Raw genomic sequence first — 23,625 nt, forward strand, 5'->3', positions numbered from 1 at the left:
AAAGCTTCTTGTTATAATTCTTTATTACATTTTATATCACATAAGATTAAAAATTAAGCATAGGTACTGTAGGTACAGTATAAATACAAGAATTTAAATTCTTAATTAGATGAGTTTAAAATATAAATTAAATATCAATAAAGTTATTAAAATAAGAATTATTTTAAATTACTAAGCGTTGTAAAGAACAAGTTACGCAGTTCTTCACATTTTTCTCGGTGCCATAAAACTGTAACGACTGTTTTACAGAGATTATCAATTTTACAATCGTTATTGCAATACGGCCATCTTCCGTCGCTTAGTTTTGAGTAAAATGCTGCGTATAAATCTAATAAGAGTAAGTTATCTGTCACCATTGAATAAACTAAGTTATCCATTGAGGTAGCGGAGAGGTCTTGTAGTTGGAAGCTGTTTTTCATGTCGTAGAGTTGAAACCAATGTGGTCTTCTGTTCGGTGTGAGGTTCGCTTCGGTGAGATTGTACATGTAGTTCACAATGTTAATCGGTTTCTGGAAAATTACATTTAACACATTCAGTGCCATTGACACGCCTAGCGTGTCCACACTAATTCTTATCTGCATGCCGCCAGCACGCCGGGCGTGCTCACCGTTTTTCATCTATATCTCAAAGATTAGACAATATTATTGTCCGAAAGACTCTGAGCATAAACTTTCTGCCGTAAGCTAAAGTATTCTGAAGTGGTTCCAGGATCTGATATTTTTTTAAGGTTCATCAAAAATAATCTATTATGTAATGCCGCGAACATACCAGGCGTGTTCATCTCCAGCAGTTCTCAATCTTTTATATTATTAGGTCAATTTACTACATTTATAATGCCAATAATAAAATATAGAATATTTTTTATAAGTTATCATTTATTTTATTCCTTGGCACTTAGGTTGAACAAAAAAGATAAAATAAATTGCATAAAATATTTACCTATAATGTACCCCTTTAGGTACCTAATTATAAACGCTTATCAGCTGTTGTGTAACTCGGATCTGTTTCCTTCTCTCTCTTTCACCAATATCTTTTCATTCATCGGAAGAAGACAAAACCCTGCCCAGGATCTATTCCAATGTTATAAAGCTGAAGAGTTTGTTTGTTTGGTTGAACGCGCTAATCTCAGGAATAACTGGGCCCATTTGAAAAAATCTTTCGGTGTTTGATAGCACATTTATTGAGGAAGGCTATAGGCTACTTTTTATCCCTAAAAAGTAAATGGTTCCCGTAAGACGTGGGTAAAACCGCGGGGCACTGCTAATATTAGATACGTTTGGCGATCGTTTATAAATAAAGTCCCTAGTAGGAATACCATTTACTTCAGTTGCTTGCCAATTATTTTTTTGGTAATAAAACAAACCCGAGTGTCATAAAAAGATTAGGTGAGCCGCACATTGGGACGTTACCATGCCTGCCGTAAGGTCTGTAACAGAGAGCGCAACAGGCGGCGTCCTATTCCCACGTTTTATTGCACCACGGGCAGCAAGTCTTTAACATTAGTATAGCTCCTTACATCAGTGTTCGAAGTGTTCGACATCGGATGTTTCCTACGATCTCTTCCTTTCACTGGATTTACGTTGCTTTTGCAAAGACCCCGGCTAGTGTTATTGGACCTTGTGATTTCTCTTGCATAGACCCCCGCTTGTGTTATTGGACCTTGTGATTACTCTTGCAAAGACCCCGACTAGTGTTACTTTTGTGATTGTTTTTACGACGAGCTCAGCTTGTCCTTGTGAAGAATTTGGTATCCTTACCGGCTTCGCTAATTACTTCGCTTAAAACGGTGGTAAGTTAAATTATACTCTTATTATAAATGTGAAAGATACCTACATAGTTCGTTTCATTAACGTGAAAAATAATAATCTTAACAAATACAGTGTAAACTCCAAATAACGACACTGAAGGGACTGTGCATTTTATGGCGTTATAGAGAGGTGTCGTTAAATGGAGAGAAGAAAAATCAGAATTCTAAAAATATTTCAGACTAGTTTTAGTAGTTATGTACACAAAAACAATCTTATTTAATCTTATTGGGTATAGTCTGTTATTTTTGTATGACGTCTTTTGCTTTTACTTCGCCATGTTTACAGTTTGAAAGTTTGTGAGCAACTGAGGTCTGACAAAAATGATACCGTATAGATAATGCATGACATGTATACGACATCAACGCATTAGGTAATAACCTGTAATGTTGGTGTAAGTGTTTATAAATAAATAAATGACGCCTATTTATTAGTCATGGTCAAAAACAGTAGATACACGTGCAAGCAATCCCAATTTGAAAACAAAAGAATGAATTTCTTAGAAAGTTCGGTTTGCATGGTGCCGACTGTCGAGATTATAGTGGGCTAGGATAATAAAACGACAAAAAAACGTACACAGCTGCGCAGTTTTTATAAATTTTAGCAACTTACAAGGTATTTTACGTCGTTATTGAGAGTGAGTGTGACGCTATGTAGAGTGTATCATTGTATGGTAGACAAACTAAACCAACCAAAGTCAATTGATTTCGATGCTTTAGAGAATTTGTCGTTAAATCGAGTGACGTTACATGGAATTTACACTTGTTGTACGAGTTTACACTGTATAATAAATTCAATAGATACATAATTTGTTTGTTTCATACACTTTAATCGGTCCAAACATTGCGAGTTTTGGCGGGATACTTTAAACGTATTGTATTTGTACACACAATTTGTACACTGCAACTTTAATCATTTTCTGTCATATTAATAATATTTTGATGACTTTTGATATTTGAAAAAATGATTTTACATTTTAGGTAATGGATCCAATCGACAATTCTATGCCATCTTGCTCATGGGAAGACCCAAATTGGGTTTACCATGGGATAGAAGAAACTTTAGGAGCTATGGTAACTCTGGAATCAACTCCTCCAAGAGATGAACCAACTTCGTGTTTGACTGACGCTGAGCTCTATGGCATACTCTGTGACAATATTATTGACGAAATGGAAACAGATGAATCCGAACCGGAACCGGAACCCGAACTGGAAGTGCAGAACATTGAAGAAGTACCTGCTATTAATGTACCCGATCGTGAATGGTGCCCAGGTAATCCTTGTGATTATCCAGTAATACCATTCACGCAGACTCCAGGCCTCAAAGAAGATATCGTCGATACACCCATTGGCTACTTTGATGCTATATGCAATATGGAGTTACTTCAATTGCTAACAGATTGCACTAACAATTACGGTGAACGCGAGCAGTCGTCAGCTAGTGCGGACAAAAGTAGAAGTAAATCGTGGAAGGCAATAAGTTGTGAAGAGTTGAAACTGTTTTTTGGCCTACTTCTTCATATGGGTTTTATAAAACTAAATAGATTATGTGATTATTGGAAACAAGATATTTTTTTTAATCAGCCAATATTTTCATTGACGATGGCAAGAAATAGGTTTTTACTTATTTTAAGAATGTTATGCGTTAGTATAGGAGAAACAGCAACAAGTTATAGCAAAATCAAAAATATAATAGATTTTTTTAACAAAAGAATGTCAGAATTATATTACCCAACAAAAAATATTGTTATTGATGAGTCAATGATGCTTTGGAGAGGTAGATTACGCTTTAGGCAATATATGAAAGGAAAAAAAAATAAGTATGGTCTGAAGTTCTATGCACTAGCTGACCAGTCTGGGGTAATATTGAAACTGCACCTGTACGGCGGTGCGTCTGATGTTATTGTGGGAGGATTAAACCACGTTAACAAAGTGGTAATGCATTTGATAAAAGAATATTTAAATGTAGGGCACCATTTATTTATGGATAATTTTTATACAAGCGTTAATTTGATAGAAGATTTATACTATAAGAATACTTATTGTACAGGAACACTACGAAAATTTCGAAAAAATAATCCTCAATTAGTTGTAAAAACAAAATTAAAAAAAGGTGAATTGTGTATACAACATAAAAATAATGTGTGTATAATTAAATGGTTGGATAAGAGGGAAGTCATGGCGATCTCTAGCAAATACAAAGGCAACTTTAACATTATTACTAATCGAAGGGGGCAAAGTAAAGCAAAACCAGAAATGATAACAAAATATAATAAAAATATGAATGCAATAGATAAGCATGACCAAATGCTATCATATTATACGTGCGAGCATAAATCTTTGCGGTGGTATAAAAAAGTTATCATTCACATCATGCAGATCGTCATGATCAACTCTTATTTCCTGTACAATGAGTATTCAACTCGAAAATTAAGCTTATATGATTTCCGATTAAGCGTCATAAAATCCATCGTGGAACCCTACATAGAACGGGAACAACAAATCCCATTACATAGACAGGTACATTGCTTGATGAAATTGGAAAAAAATTATCACGGAAAAACCAAACGAAAAAGATGCGTACATTGCTGGAGAACAAAAAAAGGAAGAGTAATGTCGCTATTTGGTTGCGACACCTGTCCGCAACAGCCAGGCTTGTGCATGGAATGTTTCAGACCGTATCACAAATATTAAGTGGTACTAAACTTATTCATAGATACCTACTGATTAAGTAAGAGTTGTACTCCACTTATCAAAAAAAAAAATTTTTCCAATGTGCATTTGATCAAAGAAAAGGACAATTTCTATTGATAATTATTGTATAATATTGTTGGTCTAATTACGTTGATTTTTTAACATTTATCTTTAACATAAGTAGTAACTATAATATTGTACACACAATAAGTGCTTTAATAAAGACGTTGATTTCTCAAATCACTATTATTATTTCAATTGAAATCACAACCCTTAGGAACTCAATTTCTTTCCTCAAGAGAATCATAGAAACCTTTTAAACAATCAAGGCAACTAATTTCTCACTTTTCTTTAAAAATATCAATGATAGCTTTCATTTTATCGTAACGAACGCGACCGTGATAATTTGCTAGCTCGCATGCTACAACACTTCCGAAATATTCATTGCATCGAATTTCAATATTAGTATTGTTGTTACAAGTCAACCCTGGTTCAGTCATGGTACCAATTTCTTTATATTTAGTAATTGTTGGTCTTCCGTCAGTCATGGTGTTTACATCCTTTTTGTCATATTCATCCATTTGTTGCGAATATGTCCATTTTTGGGAGTAAGGTACATCTTGTAGTTCTGTAAATATATCTTGCGATGAGTTCGGTGAGCTTGATGCGTTCGCGATGTATTCTGAAAGCAAATAATGATCAACAATTATTTAAAGTCGTATAAAGTGGCTATAACTTTTAATAAATGTCATTTTTATTAAAAAAAAAACAATTAGGCGAAAAAACCAAAAATATACTAACGTAACGTAACGACAACGTCGGCAAATATTTTCATCTTCTAAATTCTGTGCTTCGTGTAGGTAAAAGTGTATAACCCAAATTAACTATTCTATGCGGACGAAGTCGCAGGCAAAAGCTAGTATTTAATAAACAATAAGTTCAAAACATTTACTGTCTCCAAATTAAAATCTAAACTTCTTAGAATTGTAGACAGATTCCTGTAACGTTTTAAACATCTGGAGTTGAAATGTTATCAGCCTATTTGTAAAACAATAGATGCGTCAGCAGTCAGCACGGCTTGTTTATTGTGTTATTAGCGATAATATATAACAGTGCAAATAATGTTTTCAAACACAATCGTCGGTTTTTTAAGAATCTTTTTGTTCCTTAATTCTTTTGTGTAAAATTGATGCGGTTAATTACTTGCGGTGCTGCTTCAAAAACCTTATGAAATACGTTAATATTGACAATATAATGTGCTATCTATAGGTACCTGCATATCATAAAGTAGGTACCAGGTACCGACCGAATGATTTACAATTTAACACTAATCCACTACGTCACAATAAGTGCACTAAAAGTTTTAAGACAAGATAAGAGAAATATGTTATCGGCTCACCTCCTACTTTTGGGCGTTTTTGTGAGGGTGGGCTATCTGCTTGCGTCGCATCATCATCATATTCCACTGTTTCTTGCACATATTTTGTTTTCCCTAAAAAATCATAAATAAGTAACCAAAGGTTGAAATTCACTGATCAAATTACGATAAATACTTACCTTGGAATCTACTAACTGCCATAATTTAACTTTCAAAAGCACAAACACTGCTAAAAACAAAATATCTCTTCAGTAACTCGAGAAAGACTGATCAATAAACACGGTTGAAGCCGAAATAACGCTTTCTTTGATTTTACCTCTTAACAGTGCCGGTGAACACGCCTAGCGTGCTACGTAATTCCATCCTGCAGTGCCGCGAGCACACCTAGCATGTTTGCGTTTTTTATAGAGCGGCATCGCTGGGAAGTATTAGAAAATCGTGGTGGCATTGAATGTGTTAAAAAGCGCTAAGCTGCTATCAGTTAACTACGGAATAATATTTTAAAGTGAAAGTACCGTGAGTTAGGTATATCGTGAGAAAATTTCGGTTTTTTTTTTATAAATAAATAAATAAATATCATATAACATACACACACGGTCGTCTGTTCCTACGGTAAGCAACTTAATACTTGTGTTACAGGTAACAGCCGACCGTTATAACTATTTTTTAATAAACATACATATAAATAATACATATATCAATACAAATATTATATTACACCCAGACTCAGGCGGGAATCGAACCCGCAACCCGTAGAACAGAAAGCACACTACAAACTGCGCCAACGGGCTAGTCGTATGTCTTTTTCCTACTTCGTAGTGGATTCCTGTCTGTTCTTACTACTTCTTTCTTCAACTAGTGTAGAGTGAAAGTACCTAGTCTTGTTATAGTCTGTTTATAGTAAGTACTCTTAACTTGCATATTATAATTTGAATTTATGGATCGAAACGTTATTATTAATTAATAATCCTGTACTTGTATATGTTTTTATTAAAAGAGGCAAATTAAGAATTAAGCATTTTGGTGTTTGTGTTGTTTTTTTTTCTGATTTATTGTGGTCCATCAAACTTCAGAGTGGTGGATTAAACTGTGATCCTTTTACTGCATGGAAAGAGGCTAATGCCCAGCATTGGACTGGTATATCGTGGTTTTGTATATCGTTGATTTGTTGTTACGAATACTCACGTAGGTGACAGGGTCGATGGTCGCAATTTTGTAGTTGCTGTTGTAGTTGGAGTAGGCGGTGGCGCTGCCGGCGCCCCACGACACGGCGGAGGGCTCACCCGCCGCGTTATAGAAGATCCTAAATTCATCGGAGTGCGTGTGTCCGTTGAACTCGGCCGCAATCGTTTTCGAGAAACTTAAATTAGAATTAACACGTTGGGTTCCATTAAAGTAATAGCACGAAATATCTTGCTCAAAATCTGAAGCAGCCTGACTGGTGAAGTATCTCAAACTTATACGAGTGGAAGATCACAGCTAAATATGCTTATTTGTAATAAAAAAGACTTTTTTTATTTCCGATCTCGAAATCCCCTGTTCTATACTTTCATCGATAAAACTACGTTTTTTGGACCAAAGTAGTAATGTAAACGTCCCACAAGACTTTACTAAGTTCCTTATATTATTCGAAATAGATATAAGAAGTTACTAGATCATATTTGATAAATTTAGAAGATTGCTATAACATTTACATAGCAATACAAAAATGGCTAATATAATAAGTAGATTATTCAATTAAATTACCGATTAACGACTCGATTGTACTCTCTCGTCCATGAGTAAATGAGGTCGTGACCTCCAGGCGGAATGTGAGCGAGTATATGGACCTTTTCCCCAGCTTGTTCAGCTTTGTACAATTCTTGAACCAACCATTCCATTAACCTTTTAGATTCTAATGGGTCGTAGACTAACCACCTGAAAGTATTATGTTCTAAACTACTTATAATCAAAATATATTCTACTGAAATATTGCCTACAATGCACTATAAAAAGAAACAAAACAAATACATCATTATCATCATCATCATCGTCATATCAGCTCACGGACGCCCATTGTTGAGCATAAGCCTCCCCTAATGGTTTCCACGACGATCGGTCCTGCGCAGCACGAATCCAGCGGCCTCCCGCGACCCTGACCAGATCGTCGGTCCACCTCGTGGGGGACCTGCCAACGCTGCCGCGCCCGGTACGTGGCCACTCGAGAATCTTTCCGCCCCATCGGCCATCGGTCCTTCGAGCTATGTGCCCTGCCCATTGCCACTTCAGCTGTGCGACCCTTCGAGAAATGTCAGTTACCCTGGTTTTCCTACGGATCTCCTCATTTCTTACTCTATCACGCAGAGAAATATCGAGCATTGCCCTCTCCATCGCCCGCTGAGCGACTTTGAGCCTTCTTATTAGGCCCATATTTAACGACCACGTTTCGGATCCATATGTCATCACTGGCAACACACACTGGTTGAAGACTTTCGTCTTCAGACACTGCGGGATATTGGACGCAAAGATTTTCCGTAGTTTCCCGAACGCTGCCCATTCGAGTTGGATTTGACGAAAGATCTCGTTCTCGAAGTTGGACTTACCTAACTGAATTGACTGTCCTAGGTATATGTAATTGTCAACAACTTCGAGAACAGTGTTCCCAATGTCAACTGGAGCGGGTGTGACATGGACGTTCGACATAATTTTCGTCTTGTCCATGTTCAGTTTGAGATCCACTCTTTGGGAAACACTGTGGAGATGCTCGAGCATTGTGCTCAGGTCTTCTAAGGTCTCAGCCATAAGGACTACGTCATCGGCAAAACGTAGGTGGATAAGGTACTCGCCATTGATGTTGATGCCGAATCCTTTCCAGTCCAGAAGTTTGAAAGCGTCCTCCAACGTGGCGGTAAACAGCTTCGGAGATATAACAACCCCTTGCCTCACGCCTCGCTGAAGTGGTATTGGCTTCGAGCTCTGTCCCTGTAATCGGACCGACATTGCACCTCGACGTACCTGCAGTCCACTTGGCACCTCTGGAGAGCCTGCAGCACAGCCCATGTCTCAATCGAATCAAAGGCCTTCTCATAGTCCACAAACGCTAAGCATAATGGCAAGTTATACTCCTCGGTTTTCTGTATTACCTGCCGCATCGTCTGTATGTGGTCTATGGTGCTAAAACCTTTACGGAACCCGGCTTGTTTGGGAGGCTGGAAGTCGTCAAACCTGCGTGCGAGACGGTTCGAAATGACTCTCGAAAACAGCTTATAGACATGGCTTAGAAGCGAGATGGGCCTATAGTTTTTCGGTAGGGCTTTATCACTCTTTTTGAAGAACAGCACCACCTCGCTTCTATTCCATGCCGCTGGCGTTTTGCCCTCGAGGGTGACGGAAGTGAAGAGCCTTTGGAGGACCTTGAGTACTGGCTTACCGCCCGCTCTCAAAAGCTCAGTTGTGATACCGTCATCACCCGGCGCCTTGTTGTTTTTAAGTTGTTTGAGAGCACTACTAATCTCGTACAGGCTGACGTCTGGGATTTCTTGGGTTTCGTGCCTTGTTAATTTCGCTCTGGGGCGTTTGCCTTGATGTTGGCGGGTATCTGTGTGGTGTATAATTGGCCGTAGAAGCTCTCGATCTCCCTCAGGATTTCAGGCTTTGACGAGATGACGCTGCCATCGTCGGCTCGCAGCTGCGCCAATTGGTTTTGTCCAATAGACAGATCTCGTGCGAACACTTTCGAGCCTTTGTTCCACTCTATGGCCTCTTCCATACGTTCAGTGTTAAAGCGGCGAAGGTCGCTTCTCAAGGACTTGGAGATCTGTCTATTCAACCACCGGTAACGGGTAGCATCCGCCGAAGACTGCAGCTGCATATCATGCCTTTCTGCCATGAGTCGGAGTGTGTGGTCGGAGATCTTCTTTGTTTTTTGGCGGCGGGTCTTGAAGAACTTAGACCCCACCGCGCGGACAATTTCCACCAGCCCGTCGTTGAGCTCGTCCACATCTACGCAGTCGCCCAGGCTTTCAAAGCGATTTTGGGGTTCGAGTTGAAAGCTCTCGGGGTTTTGAATCTGAGCAGGCACAGGTCGTAGAGTAGCCCTATCAGCCGACCCTTCTCAAGCTTGACATCGATATTTAATGTGCCTCGGACAAGTCGGTAATCACTTCCTGTTTTCACAGCATTGATCACTGAGACATCATTAAATATATGCTTGTTCGTTGACATGATAAAGTATCTCGTTCCTGACGGTGCCGTCGGGACTCAACCAGGTCATTTGCGCCGTTCCGGCTTCCTGAAGAAGGAGTTCATCATAAAGAGTGCCTCCTTCTCCATGAAGTCAGCCAGCAGCCAGTCCCGGGTGTTCCGTTACCCGTATCCAAATTGCCCCACTCTCAACTCATCATCGCATCGTGTGCCCAGCTTCGCATTGAAGTCTTTCTCACAGGGGGCGTTCAAGTATTACGTAACGCAAATTTTGAAGATTTTTGATCCCCCCCTCCCCCCATGTAACGCGCAGTAACGTTTTCCTGTACACCCCCCTCCCCCCCCCCATAAACGTTACGTAACACCCAACTGACCATTTTTATCCAAATGTCACAACTTTTTTGAATAAACTACCGGAAAGTCGCTAAATTACTTTTGTTATTGTTCTAATCGCGTTTGCGGTAGTAATTAATGAATAAAACATTAGATTTCTAATTCGCAATAGATGCGTATTTTATTTATTTATATATTTATTTAATAAATAATCGCACATAATTTAATAAACATTTACTTAAGTTTCAAATATATTAAATTGGCTCAAAGTCCTAATAAACTTACACGTAACAATTCAGTGAGGGATTCCCCGTGAGTTGCCAACTTGGGAGAGCAAAATAAAAATGTCGTACAATACAATCGGGGGATTCCCCGTAAACCATAAACGAAAAGGATTGCCAACTTGGGAGATTTTAATACCCTAGTTTTTTTTTTTATTTAAATAAAATACGTGTTACGTAACGCGTTGTTCAAACCCCCCTCCCGCCCCTGTAACGCATTGTAACGTTTTACAAGACCCCCCCTCCCCCCAAAATGCGTTACGTAATACTTGAACGCCCCCACAACAGTGTAGTGGCATTTAGAGCTATGTATGGCTGTAGAGATCTCCTCATACATAGCTTCCACTTCGTCATCTAGATGTGCCGAGGTCGGTGCGTAAACCTGTATGACCTTCAGCGAATACCGCTTGGATATGATGCAGTTGACGAGAGATTTGCGGACGAGGAACCCGTCACCACCCCGGGACTGTTGGTCGCCCTCCCGGTAGTACAGCAGATTGCTAGACTTGAGGCTCATCGAGTCCTCTCCCCCTCTTCGGACTTCAGATAATCCTATAATATCCCAGCTCAACCTGCTGAGAGCTTCTTCCAGCTCAATGAGCTTCGCGTCGGTCTGCAGCGTCCTAGCGTTATATATTGCCAGGGCCAAGTGTCGTCGTTGAGTGTGGTGGCCTGGCTTTTACCGGAGATTATGGCCTCCTGCCCCGCCGTTACCGTGGCCGCCACCGTAGCCAGAACTAGCGGGGCCGCCGAGGACTGGCTGACAATTTTGTGTCGTGTCTGCCATTTAGGGGGATTTGGCGTAATCGCCACGCTTACCAGGCGGGTTGGTGATTGCAGTTGTAACCATGTGTTTAGAAGGCGCTGCTGCCCACCCTCTAGTGGTTTTCCCTCTATCGCCTCTTACGATACCCACGGGATGAGATGGGGTGACACTATTCTACGCCGGTTGCCACGCGACGAAAACAAATACAAAAAGACAAAAATAAAACATATTAAGTCGGTGGAAATATAATAGAATTGAATCAGAAAACGCAACATACCAGTTACTTCTAAAAGCATAATTATTATTAACAGAAATTGCACGTAATCCCGGGCGGATCAACGTAGTGAAGCTCCCGTGTTTTTTTATAGTAGCCTTTGCGTCCTCGCTTAAATAGAAATCCCATTTCCTAGCTAAGGAATCGTATAACCAAGTTGTGTTTAATTTGGCGCCTTTGACTGTACTTGGAGCATATCTAGAAAATAGACAAATTTAAGTAGAAGAATCTATATGACCAATTCGAAATAATATTTTTATTTATACATTAACGGAAGACGAACGATAAGAAAATACTTAAAGTCGAAAACCTATAAAAAAAGTTATTAACCAATTATTATTTGGCAAATATTCTAGTTTCTAAAACGTACTGGTTCGTAGGTTGAGATTCATGGTTTCCAATACACGGTACAACTATGACATTTTCACCAAATTCTTTCTTAATCTTATCGATAGTGTACAAATTAACGCTATCGATTAGTTCATAAGTTGTTTCCCACACGTGGTGGTCGATACTGTCTCCCAAGTAATAAACTACATCTATGTCCTGAAAGTGTTATTTAAAAATGTTCCGATTAATAAATTCGTATACCACCACTTAAACAATATAAGATCTTTAATTCATACCCTATGTTTTGCAATAGTTTCAATGACATCATCATATGCCCAAGGAGGCGAATCGCAGCTCCTATAATCTCCCCAATAACCAGCTCCTGGTGAGTTTCTAAAATTTCTTCTCACATTTGATAAATTTCTAATATCGTCAGCGAGAGTTAGGTCCATTATAAAATCGTCTCTTATTTCAAATATACGATTTTTAAATACTGAATCTGGTATCTTGGTTTTGTAAATGTCAGCTCTTAGAGCTTGTCCTTTTCTGCAGCAAGTTGGCTCATTACAATCAGCAACGCCATTGGGTTCATACGAAGGGTCGATATGAGCATCCGCAACGAGAACTGCTTTTAATGGTTTATTGTTTGATCTTATAATCTATAAAAAATTATGCAGTAGAATAAAATATACTTAAGCGTCACGTCAAGTCGAATCAAGTTACTCTAGTACCAATTTGATAAACTTTATAGTACTTGCAATGTGCGGAACACAATGTTACATACATTGTGGGAAGTCAACGTACTAGTTACCGGTTAGTTATATAACTACACTATAGCAAAATATAATATGAAGATTTTATCGAAGCAGAAACACGTAATACTAAGTACACGTTCGGCAAACAATCGTACTAATAACAGCGCTGACATTATGTTGATACGTACTTGATCATTTTCTATTGGATTTTCTTCAGGCAAGTCTATCGTCCATTCAAATCGAGGATCATTGTGGGGGCAGGTATTTGGATTGCCTGCATTTTGTAGAAGGAGGCTACAGAATGTTCTCGGCGAGGCTTCTGGCGTTGTCTTTACTATATATGTTATTATTGGCTGAAAGTATAAAAAGTATTGTAAGTATATAAAACAGTACTTGGGTGACCGAGCTTAGCTCGGTATTTTTAGTAAATCGTGTATTTTGGAAATCATATTTAAATACGAATTAAATATTTATAAAATATGAATAGTATTTTTTTTACCGACAATAATAAGAAATATAAACAAATATAAAAAATCAAAAAATAATAATAATACCGATTTTACCGACATAATAATAAAAAATAAGAACTGACTACTTAAATAAAAATAACGAGTGCAATTAGAAAAAAAAGAAAAAATAATAATTGATCTTGGAAACATGAGGATTTGAATCATGATCTTTTCGGTCGATTGCGATCGGCCGATTTCCCCCTGAGCTATTACAACTTTGTAGACAAGTGCGAAAATAACCTTCGTATTCTAACCATAGTGTAGCCATTTTTTATTGCTTAAAAACGTGGATAAAACGTCATTTTCTAAAAATGAATCCTAGCTAGATTTATTTATCCCCCCGAAATCCCCTGCATACTAAATTTCATGAAAATCGTTGGAGCCGTTTCCGAGATTCAGATTATATATATATATATATATATATATATATATATACAAGAATTGCTCGTTTAATAGTATATAAAATAAAATATAAGATACTTATATTTATCTCTATAATATATATAAAAGCGAAAGGTTACTACTCACTGATCACGAAATCTCCGGAACTATAACAGCTACAAACTTGAAATTTAGCAGGTAGGTTTCTTATAGGGCGTAAACATCCGCTAAGAACTAATTTTATGAAACTCGACCCCTAAGGGGATAAAACGGGGGTTGAAAGTTTGTATGAGTGTCCTATGTTATTAAGGTAAGAGACTTGAAATTTAAAATGTTTGCTCTTTAGATGGTGAGGAGGTGTCCAAATAATGTATCTTCAGAAAGTAACTCCCTTTTGGGGTTAAAACGGGGGATGGTAGTTTTTTTTTTTTGTTCTTTTATTTTTTTTTTATAAATTTTGATCTACGGGCTCAAAATGCCCGTGCCTTTGTTTATCATGCATGCATTATAATACCACAGGCGATTTTTCTACTTATTATACTATACAGATCAACAGTCCTGTGACTGCCTAGTAAAACTAGGACGTGGTCCGACGCCGATGGTTTTTTTTCCTTACTAAATACTGTTTATGCAGAAGTATACACATAATTGCTTTCTAATTTCTAACATTATTATTTTTCTTATCTATATATGTCTATATTTACACTTATTTGCTAGTTATCATATATGTACACTTATTTCCTAATTACCATATATGTACACTTATGTTCTACTTACAATGTACACTTAACCTATGTTACTGTTAGTAAGGGTTTTTTTTTTCTTATGTATATATTTTTTTATATAGTTATTATTTATTTACCTATGTATAAATTATCTATTTCTATTATTTACTTAAATTTCACTACATAATTTTTTATTTATCTATTTATTTATTTTATTTTATAGGTACATCCACAGAATACATATAGAACATTATATATGATTTACTGTTACATTATTATCTAATGTGTATCCCATTACGGGGTACACAACATTCCACAATATATTAATGCCATGAAGCAAGTATAATTAAAATTACTTCGCATAAAAATTAAAAGTAAAGATTACATTTAAAATTTATGCTCTATAGATGGTGAGGAAGTGTCCAAATAATGCATCGTAATCTATATATATAAAAGAGAAAGGTCACTGAGTCACTTAAAACTATAACTCAAAAACCGCTTGATGGTCCATCCATCCAGGATGGACAAAGATGAGATTTGGCAGGGAGGTACATTATAGTTATTGGACGTCCGCTAAGAACGGATTTTGCGATATTCCACCGCTAAGGGAGTTTAATTGGGGTTGATAGTTTGTATGAAACATATACAGCAGCTATAAGTTCGCCTGATAGGTTATTTATATTGCAGCCAGAAAATAAAACTAAAAATGTGGGGTATAGAGAGGTTTTATAAGAATAACTATTAAGTTAAACTAAATTGTGCCTTTGAAGTCCCCAAAAGCGTATGTGATCGATTCCCTCAAAATCTACTGAACGTATTTTCATGCGCTTTCACCAATGGAGAGAGGGGTTCAAGAGGAAGGTTTACGGAACGGCTAAGCCGATTTTGATGAGAGTTTCACTGGAAGTTTGCCGGGAAAATTTTGTGACAAACTGATTTCAACGCGGGCGAAGCCGCGGGCACAGCTAGTACTAATATATGTTTATCTACTAATGCTACACTTTAGAACTTCTATGAATGTGCTAATCTCATGAATGATAATGTTCTATTAAAGTGGGTTCTTCTCCAGATTTCTTAAAATATAGTAGTTTTAGCACTTTTTGAAAAGGGAAATTGGACATCCCAGTAACTATAGACCCATTTTAATCCTGTCGTCCTTTTGAAAAAGTTATACTAAATCAACTTCTTTTCCATTTTAAACTTAATGGCATTTTTCATTGTGAACAATATGGTTTCACGACAGATTCTATGACAGATGCTGATGTAGCAGTTTTTAAGCATAGATATAACGCTTAGGAGAGGTCACATCATGTTATTGGTATATTTTGTGACTTATCAAAGGTATTTGATTTAGTGGTCATTGAGATTCTATTAAGTAAATTTGAGTATTACAGTCTTAATGGTAAAGCTCTTAATCTAATTGCTTCATATCTAATAGTTGATACAACATGTATCAATAAACGGAATGAAGTCCTTTGGATCTGTACTAAAAATAAGCATTCCACAGGGATCAGTTCTAAGTTATTTTCTTTTTTTCTTCATATATATAAATGTTCTACCATTTTATGTTAAGGGAACGGTCGTATATACGACGTGTATACGACCGTAGTTAAGGGTATTTGTGATGTAATGCTGGTAATTTATCGCTTATATTTAAAGTTGGTAGGAAAAAATAAATTATGTTAACGTGAACTGTTCTTTGTCGCGAATTCAAGGTTGGTTTAAAACAAACAACTTGGTTTTGAACGCTAAGTAAGTATGTAAACGTCTCCTTTCTGTGTTGTGGTATTCGCATGTTTAATAAAATCCCACAAACAATTTTGCAACTGTCGCACCATAAATTTAAATAACTTTTCATTAAATATAAATGAATAGATAAAGCTTATTATTCGGTGCAAGATTTACATAGTGGATAAAGCTGTGTGGACTTTGTGACGTAGTATTTCATGTAAGTATTACTAATTTTGTATTAAAACTCAGTTTATATTATATTTTGAAAAAGAGTTATTGCGGAGTTTCTTCTCTGCAGAATTTTCATTCCGGATCGGTGGTAGCTTTACTTCTAAAAATAATAATCATTATTAAATTTTAATTTGTAAAATGACAATTTGAAAGTACTTTTGAAGACTATTTGAATACAGCTATTTTTGATTTTGATTTATTTAAAGAAAAATGGTCTTTCTTGATATAGCAAGTTTATCGAGGAAGGATTATATAAACTAGCATCGGTAAATGCAATAATTGTGTTTGTTTGCGCAAGAAAAAAACCCGACTTCAGTTATATGGACCATTAATACATACAACTTAGGTCGATGTAAAAATAGTCAAATGAATACGCATTATTAGAAATAAGTCAAAAAGTACTCGTCACATATCAATTAAATTTAAATGAAACCACACAAAAAGCATCAGATTTCGATTTTAAAAAATTATTGAAGTAACATACATAAAAGATAGTTGAATTGAGGACTTGCTCCTTTTTTTGAGGGCGATTAAAAATACGAGCTTTTTAAATTAACCGTCTTCGACGTCTACTGTAAATAAAATCTAAGCATACTTAATTAGCTATGAATTCAGGGTTGAAAAATCATCGCGTTGCTAAAGCAGATGATTTCAGAAGAAAAAAAAAATCATTATGTTTATAACTGTCAGACTATTAAATATTAAGTTAAAACTAATATGTAAGTAGCAGTACAGTAACCAACAAAACCGACAAAATACGAAGGTTTGAGTTTTAACTTACAAGGGACAGGGATTTCTATAATAAGGTAAATAAAATCTAGTACAATAAAATTATCAAAACATTCGCGACGTATAAAAAGGATTAAATGTAACAATTTTGCTTTATCTTAAGGTAATAATAGCAGATTATTAACCAAGGGGATAAAGCAGTGTCTTCTGTCGCGGGTGATGATTTAAATCGCAAGCATAACGAAGGACTCGAGGTTTACTCCCGAGCGTAGCGAGGGATTTAAGTTCACCCAAGACTAAGACAGCTTTATCACCGAGGAAAATACTCTACTTTTCGTACCATTTGCGAAAAAATTAACAATAATAATATGAGATAAGCATTTATGAAAAATAATGACAATTAAAAGTAAAAGTTAACATTCGAAACATTAATCCAATTATTGATTACATTACAGTTACATTTTTGTTTGGTACATTTATTGTTGATGAGTTGATTTGAGTATTTCTCTGTTCTTGCGTCTGAGAAACTTGCTTTTCATTATAGATAGTAGGTATACGTCGGAGATAGTGGTGGTGCATCGTGAGTTACGGAAGAAGATAAGATACCAGAAGTTGATGGTTGTGGCTCTGATGGTTTAAGTTTTATATTTTTGTTAATGACTACTTAATATGATTTTATTTGCCAATGAGCTTTCGATATAACCCTCAACTACTCCATCAGAGCTCCGACCACAGTTTATTTTTATTGACGTAATATCCGCCCCTGAATCCGCCAAGAAAGTCGCCAAAGTTCTTCTAAAGCAGTATATATAAAAGCTTCTAAAGCAATATATACAAAGTCAACGGTGTAAACACAGATATAGTTCAGTATAAATTTCGGTAAATATTCCAAATTTAAATTACATTCTCCCCCTAGAGGATGAATGAAATTCAGTACAATTTTCTTTCCCTGTTTTTAACAGATTAAAAATGACTATTGTTATGTTCACTTTTTGTGGCATAGAATGTCACTTTTTTGAGCAAGTGGTACGAAAGAAAATTATGATAGACTAAAAATAAATGATGACGGATTTCTTCATACGATTCCAAGCTTTATCAGTTTTCAAAATATTTTAATGTATAACATTAACTTAAAACTATAGAACAAACAAAAACCCCAAACAATGGTCAACATATTTAACATAATTAAGTCATGAGCGGGAATCAAAACCGCGACCGTTTATACAACAAGCACTTTCTATGACCATTAAATCAACCAGTTGTCAAATATATCGTGGAGTGGTGTTACAGTTGTATCTCACTTCTTGATATTCGTAGAATAGACAATATTTTTAAAGAATCGTTAAAATTATTTTAAAGGTCATCGACACAAAACAACAGCAAACTTTTCTATCGTCTATATAAGCCATAGATGTTCTTTTTATCACTTTCTTTAAACCAGTTTACTAAGAGAGCATAGATGCGTTCATGTTTTATAAATGCATTGCAGGGTTTGTACTATATAATAATGCCTTTTCATCGTATTTATTTGTATTAAACTGTAAAGGACTAAAGGTAGACTGTAAAGGAAGTTAAGCTTAAGATGTAAAAAATAATAATCAAACTTAATCTTACTATATTCAATGGAACGATTCCTTGGCAAGTTCTGTGGCTGACGATTTGCAGGGATGTGCATATAGTAATGACAGCCTCTGAAAGCATTTCATCAGTTTGCCCTTCGAGTACTAGATCGCGTAGGGCAGCGAAAGCGCTGGTACATATTAAACAAGTAACGTCCTGAAAACGATAATTCAATTTGAGAACAAATTATGTTTAGAAACAGACATATAGATTTCATTGAGATAGGGAACAATAGGATGTATCCTGCTTGAAATCTAAAGCAGCCCATCTGGGGAAGCACTTCAACCTTACAGAAAACGACAGCTATTATCATCATCAGCATCATAACTTCAGCCTAATACAGTCCACTGCTGGACATAGGCCTCCAAAAGTTCGCACCAAAAGTGGCGTGAACTCATGTATTTTGTTGAAAATGACAGCTAAATAATACCTAATAAGTACACTCAAGTGCCATTTTGTTCATGTGGTGAGTAAGGGGTCCAGAGCTCCTGGGGAGGGCTACGGTAAACGCTTCCCACCAGGTCGGCCGGTCACCATAAGTCGGCCGACCGCTAGTTTGCTGACCTAGTCATATAAAAAAGATAGTGTCCATGCCTGTTTTTTAAAATAGTTGTAGGTACGATCTATTCAAAAAAATTCTTGAATTAGACGATGATATTGAATATTTTAAACCGGACTTCTGTTTTTTTTCTTTAAATGTATAGTTTAATAAAAAAAAGTATAAAAGTGGGTAGTAAAAGCCGACTACAGTTCCCTATGGAAAAAAAATCATAAACCGCATAAAAATCTGGACAAAGGCAGACCAAATTGTCATAGATCTCAATACCCTCCCATAACTCAGTGTGACCATTTGGTCTGCATTGTCCATGTCTTTATGACTTTTACGAGATTTTTTCCACAGGGTTAATGTATGTAATGTATTTAAATTCACCCATACACTCATTATATAAACTAATAAGCATTTAATTTTTTATAGTTTGTAAATTATAGTAGGTACCCTACATTTAATGTAATTGCATATCAGATAATTGAATATCAGATAATTCCATAACGTAATATATAGCGTAAATCTTTGATAATTAAAGAAAAAAACCCTGATTGATAAGTAAACCAAAAAAAAAAGTATACGAAAATAACAATAATCAAAACTTCAAGGTTAACAAGGCTTTACTGTCAGCATTATATTAGTTGCCATATTTCACCGGTTACTAATAAAATCACATGTACATAAGTTATTGATAGGTACAAAAACATAAGGTAAAACTGGCCCCTGAGGGCTGTTATACCTCAATTAATAAATTAGATGATGCGGATTCGCAAGAAGAAATATCTGACAGATAAGAGTATAATATAGGTCCTTTATATGCTAGAAGTTCTATTAGCAACCGCCTTGGTTGATTACAGAAGCGATTTCTCAATAGACATGATTCGGTGTTTTTATATAAAGTAGATAATAAAAATAAAAACAATAAGACTAAGGTGAGCTAAATCACTAATCGGGATTGCTTTGTACTTACCATTCTACTATTTCTTTCAAATTGCATATTTAGGGAACTCGAAGCCGGTCTGTAGATTTCAAAGACATCTTGAATACTTTTCAAATCGTTGTCTACAGTTTCGTTTTTTAAAACCTTAGTAAACAATACTTGAAGCTCATCTAAAATTACACGATAAGTAAATGGAATTTTTCTTTTGTTCCTTAAATTGTCTTTGAAGTATTAACAATTCAATAAATTTTAAATGTCGTATTAATTAGCTATTGACGCACTTATGAGTTTTCTAATAATTACGCGAAGCTCAAAAGGTTCGGAAAAAAAATCACTAAATATCACGAGGGGTCTATAATGAGATGTCACGAGTATTTATTTTTCTTTAAACTTCGTTCGTTTCTTAATTGAAAAAAAAAAACACCCAAGAAACACCCTGCAACCTTGATGCCAGTCTAGAACATCACGATGCTTAATTTTTCAAAATATAATCCGATTATACCTGTTTTAAACACAGAAAAATACACCTGATCATTGGGTATGGGGAGGAAAGTAAAGTGTATACAAGTGGCTTAGGGGGTTTAAAATTTTCTAAATAACATCAAGTGATAAATTTACGACCCTTTAGGTGCTGAACCTTTTATGTCCGATTCCTATATTTATTTAGGAAACGATTCGTTTTGTATGCCAACCGTTAAATTCGAACACGGCATAATATATAATAGATATATACAAAATTGATAATTTCACATTATAAAAATATAAAAAAAAACACGTCAGACATCCGTAAAATAACCAAGTTTTTTCTTACTAAAAAATTTAAGCTAGAAATTTTGGCAATAAGTAAAAAGTTTAAAAGTCTAATAATTTTCATTAAAATTAAATAATTTAAATGAAAGAATGATGGTTATCTGTGTCATACCTCTTTTTGTTTAAGATGTTACTGATCTACAGTCTGAAATAAACTATTAATATAACTTTTTTGAAAAAAATCATGTATACATTAACAACATAAATTATTTAAATAATTAATTAATTGTTTTTGCTGCACTGTTTATTACACAAATTGTATTTGTTTCTGTAAATATACAAATAGATAAACAAAAAATTCGTGGTTTTAATAATTTAAAGTTATTTACCTGAAGTTATGAGCCGTGATGCAAAACTTGAACTTAATACCAACAATAATCCAAAAAATACTACCATTGTAAGAGTAGACACTGGCAATGGACGATAAGTGCTATGACACTACTTTATAACTGTCAATCTTTAATAAATTATCAAATATATTTTATAAAAGGAAAAATAATATTATCGCAACAATCTCGTCACGCTTTGCGCGTGAGTAGGTATAGGTTTACCGAACCACGTCTAACATATTTGTGGAATTGTAAGGGTTGATTTCATAAAACGATTTAAATTGCCACCTTTTTCCTTTTGCAAAAATCGTCGTTTAATTAATATTGGGCCCATATAACGTATACTATATACAGATTTATGTACGAAATATTTAAAATTATGCGTTTAATGTAGTCGCTGTCATTTCTATATTTTTCTGGTTGGTATTAGTTATTCTAGTTCCCTTTTTGATTTCGTATTTTAAATTTTTGTTAATTTACGAAATCAGAATCGTCATTTCTTCTTTCTATGATTATTTACACTGCGAAGTCTTATCATAAATGAACCACAGAAAAGCCTCTTCATGTCCAGATGTCTTTACATGGTTATTTATGAAGGTTTTATTGGTCTAATGGGACTTTATATCTGCAAGCCTTTTTATTAATTTGGGTTGTTTAGTTTTACGTGTCTCAGAATTTGATGCAATATTCTGATTGAGGTGTTTTAAAGATATTTTGCTCAATGCAGTTATTCGTTTGCCAGGTGGAATATTAATATCTTCAACAGTCGATAAGGAGGCACTTTTAATTTTATGTAATTGATTATAATTTTTCTCATGTTCACAGAATTTATTGGTACATAGGAAACAATCTTCGAATGTAAAGAAATTCTGATTCCGAATTCCATATGACTTGGTGGACTTAACGTATAACCCTTTATAAGACGAAGTGTCTTAAGGAAGAATACAATATATATATATATATATATATATATATATATATATATATATATTCACGAACAACTGCAAGAAATGAAGAATGATTCCTTGACATCGTGTCTAAATTTAACGTGACGAACAGCAGACGTGCACTTAAAATTAAATGCGCTTAATTCCATATTTTTTGTTAATTTCTTCTTTCCTGAACCAAACCGGCTATTAATATCAAAAATTTAACTAAACTATTTAGGAGTACAATATAAACACCGTATCATTTAAAAAATACCGGAATATTGACAAATACAAAGAAGTTATAATACAGGTTCGTTTTTGTGGCTGGTGTGATATGAACCCATAAACGATACGATTTTAATCCCCACTTATTATATTCACGTGCTAACTGTGCCCTGCGAATCATTGTTCATCAACGTTGATGTGAAGATAAAAAATACTAAAATAAAAACCTATAAACCTATGGCCTTTCTCGGTAAATGGGCTATCTAACACAAAAAGAATTTTTCAAGGCGAACCAGTAGTTCCTGAGAATAGCGCGTTCAAACAAACCTCTCAGCTTAATTAGCTCTTTAGCCTTATTATATTAGTGTAGATAAGTCTTAATTTATCATTGTTTAAGATAATGCAAGGTTGACACTTACTATTATTTTTTGTTTGTTTAAATCATTTATTTCGCAATATTACCTATTATAGTATTATTATCTGTATCATATATCATATATTTTTTATCCAACATTATTAGGTACTGAATTGATTAACAACTGATAAGAGTATTTTGTAAAGAAGAATACATACATTTTAAAAACATTTATTTGAAAACTTCTGCATATTCCATACTTCTGTCATATCTACATCTTCAATGACCAAATCGTCCAACATTTCGGCGAGGGTTATCCGCAGCAGGGCCGGGTCTATCTTGTCTATGTCCACTGGTATCTTGTTTTCGTCTTTAAATATGTTAATATTCTGCCTCAGAGTTTGGTCCTCTTCTAAGTCGTCCAGGAATTCGTTGTTCCCTGTAAATAAAATAATTAAGTTAAAATTTGTATAATTTCTTTGATGTGATTTTTTAAATCTATTCATAGTTACCGGCGAGTATATATGATGTCAGAAATTTTTAAATTGCGTTTTTGTTCGTAATCATAGCGATTGCAACGTCAGCGAAATATCGGCTAGTTTCAAAATGATAATCGCGGTAAATCCCGTATAGGTATAAAAATATTGATAGATAAACTGATAGTCAATAAAAATGTACAAATGTACCAATTAGAAATATTACCAAATCTTTGTATAAGAATATGTCTCTAAAAGTAAATATCTTATGCTATTAAACGAGCAATCTAT

The 23,625-nt window shown here is 35.3% G+C and overlaps 1 protein-coding gene across 1 annotated transcript; it reads right to left on the reverse strand.

The window, feature by feature from the left end:
• Window positions 1-5: 5 nt before the first annotated feature.
• LOC123654877 (sphingomyelin phosphodiesterase-like) lies at window positions 6-19,666 on the reverse strand. Its single transcript, XM_045590737.1, has 9 exons — window positions 19,550-19,666; window positions 18,718-18,879; window positions 12,986-13,150; window positions 12,339-12,701; window positions 12,083-12,258; window positions 11,716-11,910; window positions 7,623-7,793; window positions 7,062-7,236; window positions 6-509 (listed from the first exon to the last, which is right to left on the reverse strand). The coding sequence occupies exons 1-9, from the start codon at window positions 19,664-19,666 to the stop codon at window positions 159-161; spliced, it is 1,875 nt and encodes a 624-aa protein (XP_045446693.1). The 3' UTR covers window positions 6-158.
• Window positions 19,667-23,625: the final 3,959 nt, after the last annotated feature.

This window comes from Melitaea cinxia, chromosome 7 (assembly GCF_905220565.1).
Source record: "Melitaea cinxia chromosome 7, ilMelCinx1.1, whole genome shotgun sequence".
NCBI lineage: Eukaryota > Metazoa > Arthropoda > Insecta > Lepidoptera > Nymphalidae > Melitaea > Melitaea cinxia.

Bases quoted from the DNA above. Each gene is read 5' to 3' on its own strand.
- LOC123654877 (XM_045590737.1), bottom strand. From the start codon at position 19,666: ATGAGTGTATGGGTGAATTTAAATACATTACATACATTAACCCTGTGG. The intron at 18,880-19,549 runs GTATTGAGATCT...TATCGTTTTCAG, and splicing joins TCACACTGAGTTATGGGAGG to GACGTTACTTGTTTAATATG. The intron at 13,151-18,717 runs GTAAGATTAAGT...TTATACTTTCAG, and splicing joins GAATCGTTCCATTGAATATA to CCAATAATAACATATATAGT.